This window comes from Geotrypetes seraphini, chromosome 16, assembly GCF_902459505.1.
Source record: "Geotrypetes seraphini chromosome 16, aGeoSer1.1, whole genome shotgun sequence".
Lineage (NCBI taxonomy): Eukaryota > Metazoa > Chordata > Amphibia > Gymnophiona > Dermophiidae > Geotrypetes > Geotrypetes seraphini.
The window spans coordinates 8,079,679-8,095,378 of record NC_047099.1 but is presented as its reverse complement, the minus strand read 5'-3'; the positions used below and the strand labels follow the sequence as shown (position 1 = coordinate 8,095,378).

Below are 15,700 nucleotides of genomic sequence, written 5' to 3'. Positions count from 1 at the left end.
GATGCCACTTCTGGGCGCAGCACATAGGAAGCGATGTCGGAGGGAGAGCCGACAGAGTCACGAGGATCACATTGTTGATCACTGCAAGATACGGGGGGAATGGAAGGGGGGCACACACGGCAGGCGGGAACTAGAGAGTTGCACGGGGACAGAAATCCCACCCATCCTCGCCCGTCCCCACCCGTCCCTGCCAGGATCCTCTCTGTCCCCACCTGTCCCCGCCAGGATCCTCTCCGTCCCCACCTGTCCCTGCCAGGATCCTCTCTGTCTCCACCCGTTCCCGCCAGGATTCTCTCCGTCCCCACAAGGAATTACCTCCATCCCCGCCCGTCCCCATAAAAAGCAGCAATTACTTCTCACAGGATCATCAATTCCACAGTTTCTTTTGTGTTTGTGCTGCTGTTTTCCTTGTGGAATCTCTTTGGTGGAACCCTTTTTTTGTTTTCTGTTCAGGTCATTAACTTATAAACCCCCTTTTTTACTAAGGCTGAAGTGTCCATTCTATTATATGGACGAACCCTGCTTCCAAAGCCTTCCATCCCCGTGGGAGTACCGTGGGCCAGAGGGGGGTCCCCGTGGGAGTCCCTTGGGTTAGGGGGTATTCCTGTGATCCCCGTTCCCGTGCAGACCTCTTCTCCCTTGAAAAGAGGAGACTGAGAGGGCACATGATCGAAACATTCAAGATATTGAAGGGAATTGACTTAGTAGAGAAAGAGAGACTGTTCACCCTCTCCAAGGTGAAGAGAACGAGAGGGCACTCGCTAAAGTTAGAAGGGAAAAGATTCCGTACAAACGTAAGGAAGTTCTTCTTCACCCAGAGAGTGGTAGAAATCTGGAACGCTCTTCCAGAGGCTGTTATAGGGGAAAACACCCTTCAGGGATTCAAGACAAGGTTGGATAAGTTCCTACTGGAACAGAATATATGCACGTAAGGCTAGACTCAAATAGGGCACTGGTCTTTGCCCTAAGGGCCACCGCGTGAGCAGATTGCTTGGCACAATGGACCACTGGTCTGACCCAGCAGCAGCAGTTCTTATGTTCTTCTGTTCTTACAGCGTTTCCTTTTTACAAAGCCATAGTAGTGATGCTGCCATGGTAAATGCTCCGAAATCCATAGGAATTGAATGATCTTCAATGCATTTACTGCAGCAGCATCACGGCCATGGTTTTGTTAAGTGCTGAATATCAGACTTAATTGGCTGTTCATTAACCAGCTCTGCAAAACTGGAGGTTCATCGCTGAAGTCTGGACATGGCTCAGCATTGAATATCAGCCACAATATTTCAGCTGCAACCTGATTCTCCTGGGCTGCTTGTTTAAGAGTCCAGTAGCCTTAAGAAATAGTGGTCTCCAGAGCGCCGCTCCAGCTGAGTCCCCTCCTAGGACCCCTGGAAATCCAGCCCCCCCCCCCTCATTGTGCTCCGCTGCTCTAAGTGCTGGGCGTTTGAAACGGCAGATTGGACAGTCTTTTCGTGAGGGACTTCCAGGGGGCCTGCCTGCCCCTTGTGATTGAAATCAAGATATTGTCACGCCCACCCCACCCCCATTGCAATGGTATAAGCATGGCTAGAGTACTGACAGGTTCCTAAGTTCATAGGCATCTCCACACCGGGACTGGCCGAAGGTCCATTATACCTAGTGGCCAATTAGTTCATAAGTACCTAGAAAGTTCTCAAGAAAGTAAAGTTAGAAATGTATCTGTTGTTAAGTCAGACTTTGATGCCTTTCCTATCTGTTCCGCACATTCCACTGCAAGATGAGCAAAAACCATAACTCTGCATCTACAAAAAGAAACGTGCATGTTTATAAATGAACCTGAAAGATGAAATTACAAGAGCCTGTAATTAGCAAGAATTTCACCAGCCTTTCTGGAAATGCAATTGAGGCAAACACTGAATGCTAGCCACTAACTCAAGGGTTGGAAAATCATTTGGCCTAAGGCATGAACTACAGAGGACCCTGACCCAAGGAGATCCAAAAGGCTAGCAGGGGGTCTTTTCCTCCAAATCCCAAGATCTGAAGGAGGATCAATGTTAAAGACATTATACGAAATATACAAGTAAGGTCCCTTCTTCATACCCCTTGGTCCCAGGAGCTCTCCCTCCTCCTCTGCCCCGCCCAATTCTGGGTTCTCTAATTCTTCATCATCTCTAGGAGGAGAGTGTGCCATAGAGGTTAGAGCTACAGCCTCAGCACCCTGTGGTTGTGGATTCAAACCCTGTACTGCTCCCGTGCTAAAGATTAGCGTGCGTTAACCACGTGCAAAATGAAAAATAGTAACGCAAGCTCTATAGAGGCGTTAGTGTTTAGTGCGTGCTTAATCTTCCACAATGCCCGGTACATTAGATAGATTGTGAGCCCACCAGGACACAGAGAAGAAAGTACTTGTGTGTAAACCTCTTTGAGTGTGGTTGCAAAATTACAAAAAGGCAGTATACAAGTCCTAATCCCTTTCCAGCATGAGGAAAGGGATCCATTAAGTCACAGTTTTCCATCGGATTTTTACTATTCTTCCCTCCCAGGCAACTCCTAAGTTATACTCTCCCTCTCTGCCCAGCTGATTTTCCAATTTTTGCTGCTTGTTTTCTGCTCTCTATTCTCCTCTTTCACTCTTGCTTTTCACTGCCCCCCTCCTGATTCAGAAAGAGTACGTATCTCTGTTCTTTGTATGACTTAAGTTAAGTTTAAGTTTAAGTTAAGTTTAAGTTTAAGTTTATGAGGATTTTATATACCGCCTATCAAGGTTTTCTAAGTGGTTTTACAATCAGATACTCAAGCATTTTCCCTGTCTGTCCCGGTGGGCTCACAATCTATCTAACGTACCTGGGGCTGTGGAGGATTAAGTGACTTGCCCAGGGTCACAAGGAGCAGTACAGGGTTTGAACCCACAACCTGAGGGTGCTGAGGCTGTAGCTTCAACCACTGCGCCACACACTCCTCCAAACTTAAAACTGTTCCTTGCTGTAAAACCCCCCCACACATTTGTTTGAATTTTGACAAGAAAAAACAGTATGAAATTGATTGGGTATCCATTTTCATGGAATATACATAAACTCCAACTGTTCCAAACTTTTTCTTGCTTCACAAAAAGTATGACTGGAAAAAGTTGTTTAACTTACAGTTTTCTTTTGAGATCCTCCAAAGAGTCTAATCCCGAGAGTCCCAAATACAGTTTAAGTTCATCACGTTGCTGCCTACTGGAGAAAGACTTCAACCCGCAGCTGTTGGCAGAGGCAGAGATGACCTGTTCTCCAGAATTTCTGACTTTCCTCTATCTATAGATTATATTGCCAGACTTTTCAAGAATACGCAAGGCAAAAAGCATTCATCTCTCCATATAATATGCTGTAAGTATCTATGTTTTAGTGACGAGGGGGTGCTTAAAAAGTCTCGGCCCAACCAAGACGAGAATGACGTGCTTCCATCAATGATCTGAAACAATGTCAAAACACGGAATTTTGTTTCTGCAAATTGGCACTTAACGAAGTAAGAGAACACTCTTTTCAGCGACAGTGGCAAAATAATGCTCAGAATTTAGGAAGTTGGTTGGTTGGGCTGAAAACTTTTCAGCATCCCCTCAAGATTCGAGAAGTTTTCAGCCCAGCTGACAAAGTTGGGGCAATCTCCTTCGAGGGCTGTGCACGTAATCCAGTGATTTTCTACTTGTTTCACTTAAAAGGTGGCACTTAAAAGGTGGAAAATTGCTGGACTAGCCCCAAGTGTATAGCCTTCGAAGGAGGCTGCCCCAACTTTGTTGGCTGGGCTGAGAACTTTTCAGTGGCCCGTCATATGTATTGGTTATTCAGTTTGCAATTTTTAGTCTTTTCACGCGTGTTAAAATGCCGTTGTGTAAATATATTTCACTTACAGAGAAAAGCTGGGAAACACCATAAAGAACACCTGTTCAGAATCAGCTCCGATCCCCATAGGGAGGAGCGATGGCAAATCGGCCAAAAGCCGTTGCCAATAGTAGCCGGGGGGGGGGGGGAGGAAGGGGGGGTAGATAAGAGAGGTGTGGGAGGGAGGCCGCCCCCTTTTCAGCGAGGCAAGAGCTTGGAGAAGGAGGCAGCATTTTATCGGCTCAACCCTTCTTACAGCTCCACCGCAACCCTTCTGCTTCCTTCGGCGATATTTTGGCCTTCTGAGCCCATCACCACCCTCCTGCTTCAATTTCTATTGGGCAAAAATGTAAGTTTATCTACCTATTTGCCGTGTTCGCGTAACGGCGTCCGCCACGCGGCGGCCGCAGTCCACTGCCAGCGGCGGCCGCACGGTTTCAGCGAGGCAACAACTGTCGTCTGCACCTCTTCGCCGTGGTCCGCCGTAGCCGCCTTCCTCCTCCCGATAATTGCCTCCGTTTTGTCTGCTTCCCGGCCGCATTCTACCCCCTCCTTCCGACGGATTGCGATTCGAGGGGGCGAACACCTGTTCTGATGTAGAATAAAAGAAATACATTATGATCCCTAAGTAGAAGCAGGTTTTCCTGTCAGTTTCAGTAAAAATTCATGTCCTGTCTTGTTCACGTTGTTTCTCCTTCTCTCACTTCATTCGCTGTGTCTAATTGCCACTTTCTAATTCTTTACTTAGGGTTCCTTTTAAGAAGGCGCGTTAGGGGTTTTACACGCGTAATGGCGCATGCTAAACCGCCGTCCATGCTAGCCACTACTGCCTCCTCTTGAGCAGGCAGTAGTTTCCCAGCTAGTGCGGGGGTTAGCGCGTGATAAAAAGTCACGCGCGCTAACGCGATTTCGTAAAAAGAGCCCTAAATCTTTCAAACAAGAGCAATCATTGCCTTAGAATCCCTGAGCAGATCATCAAGGTTAAATAGGAAGGGATGGAAAGTAATTGTCAGATCGGACCTGCGTTGCCAATTCCATCACTGTTTGATTATATAAATCATTAATTCTATTACTGACTTTTAAGGCTCCTTTTACTAAGCCGCGGTTAGGGCTTTAATGCACGGAATAGAGCGTGCTACATTGCCACGTGCACTAAGCCAGCTCAATGCTGGCGTTAGTTTTTCCATGTAGCGCACGGTAATTTCCTGCGTGCGCTATAAACGCCAGCGCACCTTAGTAAAAGGAGCCCTTAGATCCGATTGCGAAGGAATTAATTTCATTCCTTTCAGAAGAAATAAATTGTTGCCAGAGGTATTGTGAGAAAATAATTTTTAAAAATTATACTGATGCTTAAGGCAATTTTATTGAATAACATCTTGAAAGAACTAATGAACTGTGCTTGAGAATGGTGAAAAGAAGCCAGTGGGTAGCATAGTCAGACAGTTAATTTTGGGCAGGTTTGAGCCCAAAGTGGGTAGGCCTGAGCCCAAAATGGATGGATATCTCACTCTCTCCCCCCCCCCAACCTGTGCAGCAGGTTTTCTCTTTCTCTCCCTTCTCCCCCAGCCCAGACTCTCTTTCACTTCCTTCCCACACCCAGACCATGCAACAAATTCTCTCCCTCCCTCCCTTCTCCCTCCCCAGCCAATGCATCATTTTTTCAGGTCGCCAACAGAGGTAGCAGTTGACCCAGAAGCCTTACCTCTAATGCAAAACACAAATGCGGCAGAGGGAAGGCTTCTAGGTCAGCCGATGGCAGCGAGTACAAACCGCTGTTAGTGGCTTATAGCTATTGGGTGGCCAGAACAGAAACCAAACGGGGTGGGAGGGGGGGGCAGACCCACTTGTGGCTATACCCTCATGGTGAGTAGACTTAATGTGAGAAAAATGCTGATCTGATCTGAGGGTTTGGACTCAATGCATATAATTTGGATGGATATTTCAAAATGCACAATTCATTTGGTTACAGATGGCAGGACTTTATTCATAATTGGTCTTTAAGCCCGTTACATTAACGGATACTAGAATAGATGTGTGTGTTTGTCTTTCTTTCTTTCTTTCTCTCTCTCTCCTTAGCCGCTGTCTGTCTGTCTTTCTTTCTGTCTCTCTCTTTCCTCGGCTGTCCATCACCACCCCTTGCCTGCTCCCCCTGTCCAGCAGCAGCCCTTCTCCCTTCATTTTACCTCCCCCCTGTCCAGCATCATCCCTTCACTGCTCCCCCTGTCCAGCAGCAGCCCTTCTTCCTTCGTTTTACCTCCCCCGTCCCTGTATTTCTCTGTTGCGCCATGCCTGCCTGTCTCTCCGTGGCCCCCTTCTGTTCCCCCCTCCCAGAGTAAAGCATGATTGCTGTTTACCCCAGCACACCCCTTCCCCTAAAGCAGCCCCCTTTCCCTCTCCCCTCCACTTCTTACCAGCACACCTCGCAGCACCCGCACAACACTCTCCTGCCATTGTAGAGACAAACTGCCGCTCAATCTGTGCCCCAAGCCGGCGCACGCACCGCAAGCCGCTCCAAGTGCCGTAAATGGAATTTGGCACAGAGGCACACATCACGGCGGCAGGGATCATGACCTCCTAAGTGCGCATGCGCACTAAGGCTTTTATTATAGAGGATTCTCAGGATCGTCATATAGAACTTGCAATGAAGCAATGAGTTATATAAATGGATTTTTTTTTTTTTTAAAAAAAAACCTCATTTTATCAACCAGGGAATCAGTAGCATGGAATATTGCTGCTATTTGGGATTCTGGAATCTTGCTGTTCTTTGAGATTTTGCATGGAATGTTGCTACTATTTGGGTTTCTGCTAGCTACTTGTGTCCTGGATTGGCCACTGATGAAACTGGACATTGGGATAGATGGACCATTGGGCTGACCCATTTTGGCTATTCTTATTTTCTTAACCTTTGATACTATAATCTTTAAGGGTAATTTAAAACCAAAAAAAGTACCTTATGAGAGACAATAATCCAACATATAGATATTGGTTTCAAAAAGGTTATCAAGGGTGACTTCGAGGTGCTAATAAGCCTGGCCTCAGCATATAAAGCTGTATACAGTATAAGCCTAAAATGGAATAGAAGAGAAGAGAGCCCATGACAGCTTAAGTTGGTAATACTATTGATCATTTCAAAAACACTACCCCTTGCATGACTCACAGTAAAGGCAGCTCTACAGAGCTTATAGTCTAGTGAAGAAAATCATATACAACCAAGAAAACATTCTAGGAGAATATATTAAATGAGAAGTCATTGAGACGTATAAGTCACTTCAAAAAGTTGAATATTTAGTCTGGATTTGGAAAGGGCTAGAGTCAGATCAACTCAGGAAGTCCTTCTAAAGAATATTAATGTTCTCTGAGCATCTCTCTCCTTTTTTTTAATGCAATCTTTCTGCTCTTGTATTTCTGTTTCCCTACAGTTGATGAAGGAGAAGGAATGGCAGTCAGCAATGAAACCAGAGTCACGCATTTCATCCTCATTGGACTTTCTAGCAATCCAAACTTACAGATAGTATTTTTTTTGCTGTTTCTATCCATGTACTTGCTCTCTATAACCGGGAATCTTCTCATTTTGATAACCATATATGTGGACTCTCAGCTGCACTCTCCCATGTATTTCTTTCTCAGCAACCTGTCTTTCATAGATTTGAGCTTTTCATCCGTCACTGTCCCCAAATCCCTTGTTAACTTTATCATACAGAATAAAGCCATCTCCTTCAGCCAATGTTTTGCTCAGTTGTTTTTCTTTCATTTCTTCGGAGGTACAGAATGCTTTCATCTGACCCTGATGGCTTATGACCGCTATGTTGCCATCTGCAATCCTTTGCGTTATAACACGATAATGAACAGACGAACCTGTGTGATACTGGTGGCGTTCACATGGGTTGGTGGATTAATTCATGCCTTCGCACAGACATTTCCAACCCTTCAGCTGTCCTTCTGTGGTCCTAATGAGATAAATCATTTCTTTTGTGATGCTCACCCCTTATCTTTGTTGGCTTGCTCTGGTACCATCATCAGTGAAATCGCAGATAGGGTCAACAGCGGATCCCTAACCCTTGGTGCTTTCTTGGTCGTGTCCATATCTTACGCATACATCATTTCCACTATCTTAAAAATTAAATCAGCTGAGGGAAGGCGGAAAGCTTTCTCTACCTGTGCCTCCCACCTCCTGGTGGTCAGTTTGACTTTTGGGCCTAGTGTCTTTATCTACATGAGACCGTCAGCGACATTTGCAGGTGACAAACTGCTCACCGTCTTTTACAACATTGTGACTCCTTGGTTAAACCCCTTCATTTATACTCTTAGAAATGAGAAAGTGAGAGGAGCTATGAGAAAGCTGAAGAGGTAGGAATGTATCTCTACTAGAGATGCATATCAACTGATTTTCTGTACATCTAAGGCCTTTTTTTATCACGCTGCATTAGGGTTTTATATCGCAGACTATAGTGGTAAAAGCCCCGACACTCATAGAATTCCTATGAGCGTCAGAGATTTTACCACAGTGACCCACAATTAAAAAAACCATAACACAGCTTGATAAAAGGGGGAACCCAAAAAAAGAAACTGTCATATAAACCATGTGCTCTAACTGATTAATGTAATATCTCTAATCTAACTTACAAAATTCTAATTATTTTCCTTTGACTATTTTCAATTGAATTTCCATTGAAAGGCATAAGAAACCTGAATGAATTTTGCTGTTCTTAGAAAAACTGAGAGTTACATCTCCTGTCACTCCTACCCTGGAATCCAAGAACACTGATGTTTGTACATATGTGCTCATCAAACTTGTATTTATTATGCTTTCTGAATTATTATTTTGAGATCCAATAACAGTTTAATTCTAAGGCACTTTGTACATTAAATAAACTTTTCTTATTATAGGTTAATTTTTATCATAAATGTTCGCACTGTGTGATGCTTTCTAGTTGCAAATATTGTTTGCTGAGTCCAGTTTAGTAACTAATCTATAAATCCTGTATGTCTTTAAAGGGTTTGGATATGAGAAGAACTGAAGTTCTTTCTGATTTGACCATCAGACATTTGTCCTCATCCTTGGAGGAAACTTCTCCCTCCCTTTGCCTCCTGCACTGTGGCTTATCCCCTCCTATGACCTTCTAAAGTTGCCTTTATGTTCGTCTTGCTTATACTAGAAACAGAGAATGTGATCCTTAGCAATAAACTGAACTAACAGAGGATTAAGGGGCCCTTTTACTAAACTGTGATAAAAAGTGGGCATAGTGCACCCATACAAGGATTTTTGCTGTGCACTAAGCTGATTTTCCATTTTCCCCATTAGCCATTAACATGTGACCATTAATAAAATTTAGAACATAAGAACAGCCATACTGGGTCAGCCCAGTCTCCTGTTTCCAATAGTGGCCAATCCAGATAATAGCACCTGGCTGAAACCAAAGTAATAGTAATATTCCATGCTACTGATCCAGGGCAAACAGTGGCTTCCGCCACATCTACCTCAATAGCAGATATGGACTTTTCCTCCAGGAAATCTTTCTGAAACCCAGCTATGTTAACCACTGTAAACACATCCTCTGGCAACAACTCAAAAGCTTAACTATTAAAAAAAATATCTATTTCTTCCTATTTGTTTTAAAAGTATTGTCATAGTAACATAGTACCATAGTAAATGACGGCATATAAAGAGACCTGAATGGTCCTTTTTCTTAGATATTTCTGGGCCGGAAACCCAAAGCCAAAGTAGTGTGCTTAGATTCTATCTACTGGAGTCTCCATCAAAGCTTACTATAGCCCATCTTAACCACCCAGCCATCGAAGCTCTCCCCATCCCATCCTCAACTGAATGTCCATATACAGAACATAAGAACATAAGAATTGCCGCTGCTGGGTCAGACCAGTGGTCCATCCTGCCCAGTAGTCCGCTCAAGCGATGGCCCTCAGGTCAAAGACCAGTACTCTAAATGAGTCCAGCCTCACCTGCGTATATTCCAGTTTTGCAAGAACTTGTCCAACTTTGTTTTGAAACCCTGAAGTGTGTTTTCCCCTATAATAGATTCCAGAAGAGCATTCCAGTTTTCCATCACTCTCTGGGTGAAGAAGAATTTCCTTATGTTTGTACGGAATCTATCCCCTTTCAACTTTAGAGAGTGCCCTCTCGTTCTCCCAACCTTGGAAAGGGTGAACAGTCTGTCTTTATCTACTAAGTCTATTCCCTTCAGTATTTTGAACGTTTTGATCAAGTCTCCTCTCAATCTCCTCTTTTCAAGGGAGAAGAGGCCCAGTTTCTTCAATCTCTCACTGTACAGCAACTCCTCCAGCCCCTTAACCATTTTAGTCGTTCTTCTCTGGACCCTTTCGAATAGTACCATGTCCTTCTTCATGTACGGCAACCAGTTCTGGATGCAGTATTCCAGGTGAGGGCGCACCATGGCCCGGTACAGCGGCATGATAACCCTCTCCGATCTGTTCGTGATCCCCTTTTTAATCATTCCTAGGACACAGGACACAAACCGTGCAATTTGCCCAGTACTGGCCTTAGTTCCTTCAGCGTATACCCATTATTTTCTGATTAGAGATCCTCTGTGTTCATCCCACGCTTGTTTGAACTCTTTTACCATTTTCTTCTCCACCGCTTCCCTTGGCAACGCATTCCATGCAACAGCTACCCTCTCCGTAAAGAAGAATTTCCTAACATTACTCTTGAATCTACCCCCTCAACCTCAAACTATGTCCTCTGGTTTTACCATTTTCCTTTTTCTGGAATAGATTTTGTTCTACGTTAATACCTTTCAAGTACTTGAACGTCTGAATCATATCTCCCCTGTCCCTCCTTTCCTCTTGGGTATACATATTCAGGACTTCTAGTCTCTCCTCATATGTCTTTTGGCACAAACCTCCTATCATTTTCATCGCCTTCCTCTGGACCACTTCAAGTCCTTTTATGTCCTTTTCCAGATACGGTCTCCAAAATTGAACACAGTACTCCAAGTGGGGCCTCACCAACAACCTGTACAGGGGCTTCAACACCTTCTTTCCTTTACAGGTTACACCTCTCTCTATACTGCCTAGCCTCCTTCTGGCAATAGCCACTGCCTTGTCACACTGTTTCTTTGCCTTTTATTATTATTATTTTATATAACTAAACATTACAGAAATCAAGCAAAAATATTGACATGGATCTAATCTAATCTAATCTAATCCTTATGTTTGTATATCGTATCATCTCCACGTTCGTAGAGCTTGACACGGTTTACAGTAGGAGAAATAGGAAGGAACTACAACAGAGGGTTAGAGGTAGAATTGTGAAGAAAATTTAGAGGACTTGGGATGCCAAAATATAAGAGTTTCCTTGATTCCTAAATTGGAGGAAGACTTAAATTTTTTGAGAAAAGCCAGGTTTTCAGATGTTTGCGGAAAACTTGGAGAGAGCTCAAGTTCCGAAGAGGGGAGGTAAGGTTGTTCCAGAGCTCAGTAATTTTGAAGTGGAGGGAGGTCCCTAGCTTTCCTGTGTGGGAAATGCCTTTTAGGGTATAATAATAAAAAAAAAAAAAGTCTAAGTCCATTTTGGGCCTAAGTCACTAGGCGCCCATAGTTAGACATGTCCATAAGAAAATAAGAACATAAGCAATGCCTCTGCTGGGTCAGACCTGAGGTCCATCGTGCCCAGCAGCCCGCTCACGCGGCGACCCAACAGGTCCAGGTCCTGTGCAGCAATCCTCTATCTATACCCTTCTATCCCCTTTTCCAGCAGGAAATTGTCCAATCCTTTCTTAAACCCCAGTACCGTACTCTGCCCTATTACTTCCTCTGGAAGCGCATTCTAGGTGTCCACCACACGTTGGGTAAAGAAGAACTTCCTAGCATTTGTTTTGAATCTGTCCCCTTTCAACTTTTCCAAATGCCTTCTTGTTCTTTTATTTTTTGAAAGTTTGAAGAATCTGTCCCTCTCTACTGTCTCTATGTCCTTCATGATCTTGTAAGTCTCTATCATATCCCCTCTAAGTCTCCTCTTCTCCAGGGAAAAGAGACCCAGTTTCTCCAATCTCTCAGTGTATGAAAGGTTTTCCATCCCTTTTATCAGATGTGTCGCTCTCCTCTGAACCCTCTCGAGTAACACCATATCCTTCTTAAGGTACGGCGACCAATATTGGACGCAGTACTCCAGATGCGGATAATAATAATAAAAACAGTTTATATACCGCAGGACTGTGAATTTCTATGCGGTTTACAATGATTAGAAATGTTACAGATTGAGTGAATAAACAAAAGTACAGATTTAGCGACAGGGGGTTCTTGCGCTTGGTTGTTAAGGACTAAGATGCACCATCGCCTGATACAATGGCCAAAATATATTTTTTCTGAGAATCGTCTACTTGTATGTCCAGCCATTTCATCGTCCAGACTGCTAAGTCATCTATCTTTATACCCCATTCTCGTCCAAAAATTCATCCAAGTCAAAAACGCGTAGAACAAGACCTTTTGGTCATGGCATGGGCCAGCAAATTGATGGACTGGCCACCCAGACATGGCAATAGATTTGTGGGGCACCATATAGGGCACTGCTGCAAATTTCCTAGATTTTTTCAGTCCATGCTATTTGGATGTCCAGTCTTCCAATCTCCTATAATTTTCACAGTCCTCATGTGTGTCATCTGCAAATTGAATCACCTCATTTGTCATTCCATTTTCCAGAGAAGCAAAAACACACTGTGGAGAAGTGATTTTCCTGATATGGACTTTATTAATGATTCAACTTGACAATCCACATAAAAATCTCTAGGACCCAGTCCGCTGAAAACCTTACGGTCCATGTTTCAACTGAAAACCCAATACGGTCCATGTTTCAACAAGAATGTCTTCCTCAGGGGTCCTACAAATAATTGTGTGATAATGTAATAATTTAGTGTCATGTGAACATTTAGACATCATCTGATGAATTTGTGAATCTGAAGGTCCATGTGATAACATGCATAATTGTGGTAGTGTTCAAGATGATGGAATGACTGGTGATGTTTGAATTGTGAGTGTGTGAATGGAGCATAATAAAAATGTACATGACTGATTATTCTAAAAGTGACAAAGTTCCAAGGTCTATAGTGATACTTAAGCAAATTCCAGTGCACGCTTTCCCATGCAAGTGTGACTGGCCCAAACGAAAAACACGTGATAGCCAAAAAGCTATCATAATCTAAGTGAAAGATACAACGGAAAGATCACTATAGAGAAAGGTGTAAGAGAAATACGTACTCCGATAGTCCTAAGGTAAGGATTCATGGTAAAAATTAAACAGTCCAAATATGCTAAAATTCAAAATATAAATATATACTAAAATATAAGAAAGCAAAATGAAAAACACAATAAAAACATTCTCAAAAGGCACCATACGTGAATAATAATCCACAACACAACCACTGCCTAAATTGGGGGCTCAAAATGGTGCCAAAACTTAAGTTTGGAATCTGAGTAAGAAGCTCAGCATACCGTACATAACTGAAGCCAAAGGCCAAATGGGGAAACAATATATGAACAGAAACCATACATCAAATTGTATATGATCATTTATAAATATGTTAAATAGCACCAATCTCAGTACAGATCCCTGTGGCACTCCACTATTCACCCTCCTCCATTGAGAATGGACATTTAGCCCTACCCTCTGTTTTCTGTCCTATAACCAGTTCCTAATTCTACAATTGAACTTTGCCACCTATCCCTTGACTCTAATTTTCTCAGGATCCTCTCATGAGAAACTTTGTCAAAAGCATTCCGAAAATCTAGATACATTACATCAACCGGATCATCTTTATCCACATGTTTATTCACACCTTCAAAGAATTCAAGCAAATTGATGAGGTAAGACCTCCCTTGGCTAAATCCATGCTTACTCTGTCCCATCAAACCATGTTTGTTATTTTTTGGAATAGTTTTTACTATCATGCCCATCATTGAAGTCAGGCTTACTGATCTGTAATTTCTCAGATCTCCCTGAAACCTTCAAAAAATTAGCATAACATTGGCCACCCTCCAGTCTTCAGGTACTACAGACGATTTTAGTGACAGGTTACAAATCTCTAACAGCAGATCAGCAATTTCATAAGAACTTAAGAACATAAAAATTGCCAAACTCTGGATGAATCTGTTGGTGTCCTTCTTTGTTAGTACAGTGATGCCTCATAAACATAAGGGCAGTATGAAGGCATCTTCCTCCGTGAAGCCTTCACTTCCTTCTGCCCAACAGACAATCGAGCGATTCATATCTGGCATCTGCCCCAAGAACAGGGAAGCGCTTCCTGCCTTGACAGAGGGTGGAGAAGGCCTGGTCACGCAGGGGCACGAGATCTTGCTATCGCCCCCGTCATCAGTTCCTTCTTCCTGACCGGCTTTAGCTGCTGCCGAAGGAGGTGAAAGCCAGGTAGCTGAAGTAGCGCCAGGAATCTTCACTGAGGAGGACCCTAAGGCAGATGAGCTTCTGCCGATGAATATCTCAGTAAAGGAGCTAAGTCCTCCCTGGGAGGTGACACTGGAGGCAATTTGAACAACTTTACAGAAATTAAATGCTGTGAGAGGTACTGGCTTTGGGAAGGAACGTTGATCAATTATCCAAGTCTTTAGATCAAAGAAATAAGGAGACAAAAGATTCTAAAACACCTGGAACATCTTCCTTAGATATGTTTAAAAGTTACCTGGTGGAAATACTCAAATATTCATCTGAATTTATTCCCCCATTTAACAAGATTTACCATCTACCACTATCCTCTAAACCAGGGGTGTCCAACCTTTTGGCTTCCCTGGGACGAAAAAAAATTTCTAGGGCCGCACAAATGCGCAAACGCTGCAGCAAGACAGAGGAGGGACCCGGCAAGGTGGTAAACACCCGGGGGCAGCAGAGGAAAACACTGCATTACCCTCGACTGGGGTCGCACAAAAACTTCATGGGGCCGTAGGTTGGACACCCCTGCTCTAAACAATCCCAAGGAGTAAGTTAAGTGCATTTGTATTGCATTTAAGATCCTATTTGGCATTTTTGCCTCTTTGATTCCTTTAGACTGGAATGTTCATAGATCTCATCTTGCTAGAAGTTCTCAAAAATTAAAACTTACATTTCCCTCTCTCAGTGGTAAAAACAGAACCTTCAAGAGATTTATTTGTTCTTTTGCTTTTAAATTAACTAAATTCTGGAATGCTTTACTGCTTACATTAAGAAGTTTAGGTTCTTTTGCTTTATTCCGGAAAGTTCTGAAACTTTTTTTGTTTGCTAAACATTTTGGAAATTAACTATTTCAGTCTACTTTTTCTTTTCAAATTTATGTATTATGTTTTACATTATTGTAAACTGAGTGGAGCTACATGTCACTGGTGCCAGTTAGAGAATCGGGTTGCTGCTGAGCTTATCGTGGGAAGGGATCTCCCTGCCACCATAAGTCTAGTGGCAACCCATTCCCCCCCTCCAGCAAAGACTATTGGCAGGAGGGATGCCAAGTCCCTCTTGCCGGAACCTCATCACCACTCCAAACATCACCGGCAACTGCCGGAAACCCCCGGAAACCCCTCCCCTTGAAGATCGCAGGCAGGAGGGATGCCCATTCCCTCCAGCCAGAACTCCACCTGTACATCGATGGCAGGAGGAATGCCCAGTCCCTCTTGCTGGAACCCCCTCATACATCATGGGCATCCCCTCCAATCAAACTCCCTCCACCCCCATCAGACCCCTCCGGACCCTCCATCCCCCGGACCCCATCAGACCCCCTCCTGCCAGTGATGTATGATGTGGTGGGGGGTATCCCAGCAAGAGGGATTGGGCATCCCTCCTGCCAGCGATATATGGGGTGGAGGGATTCCGGCAGGAGGGACTGGGCATACCTCCTGCTGGTGATGTTCGG

At 43.8% G+C, this 15,700-nt stretch overlaps 1 protein-coding gene across 1 annotated transcript; it reads left to right on the top strand.

Moving 5' to 3' along the window:
- The first annotated feature begins 7,275 nt into the window (after nucleotides 1–7,275).
- LOC117350438 (olfactory receptor 1509-like) lies at nucleotides 7,276–8,190 on the top strand. The gene has a single exon (XM_033924726.1). The coding sequence runs from the start codon at nucleotides 7,276–7,278 to the stop codon at nucleotides 8,188–8,190; it is 915 nt and encodes a 304-aa protein (XP_033780617.1).
- Nucleotides 8,191–15,700: the final 7,510 nt, after the last annotated feature.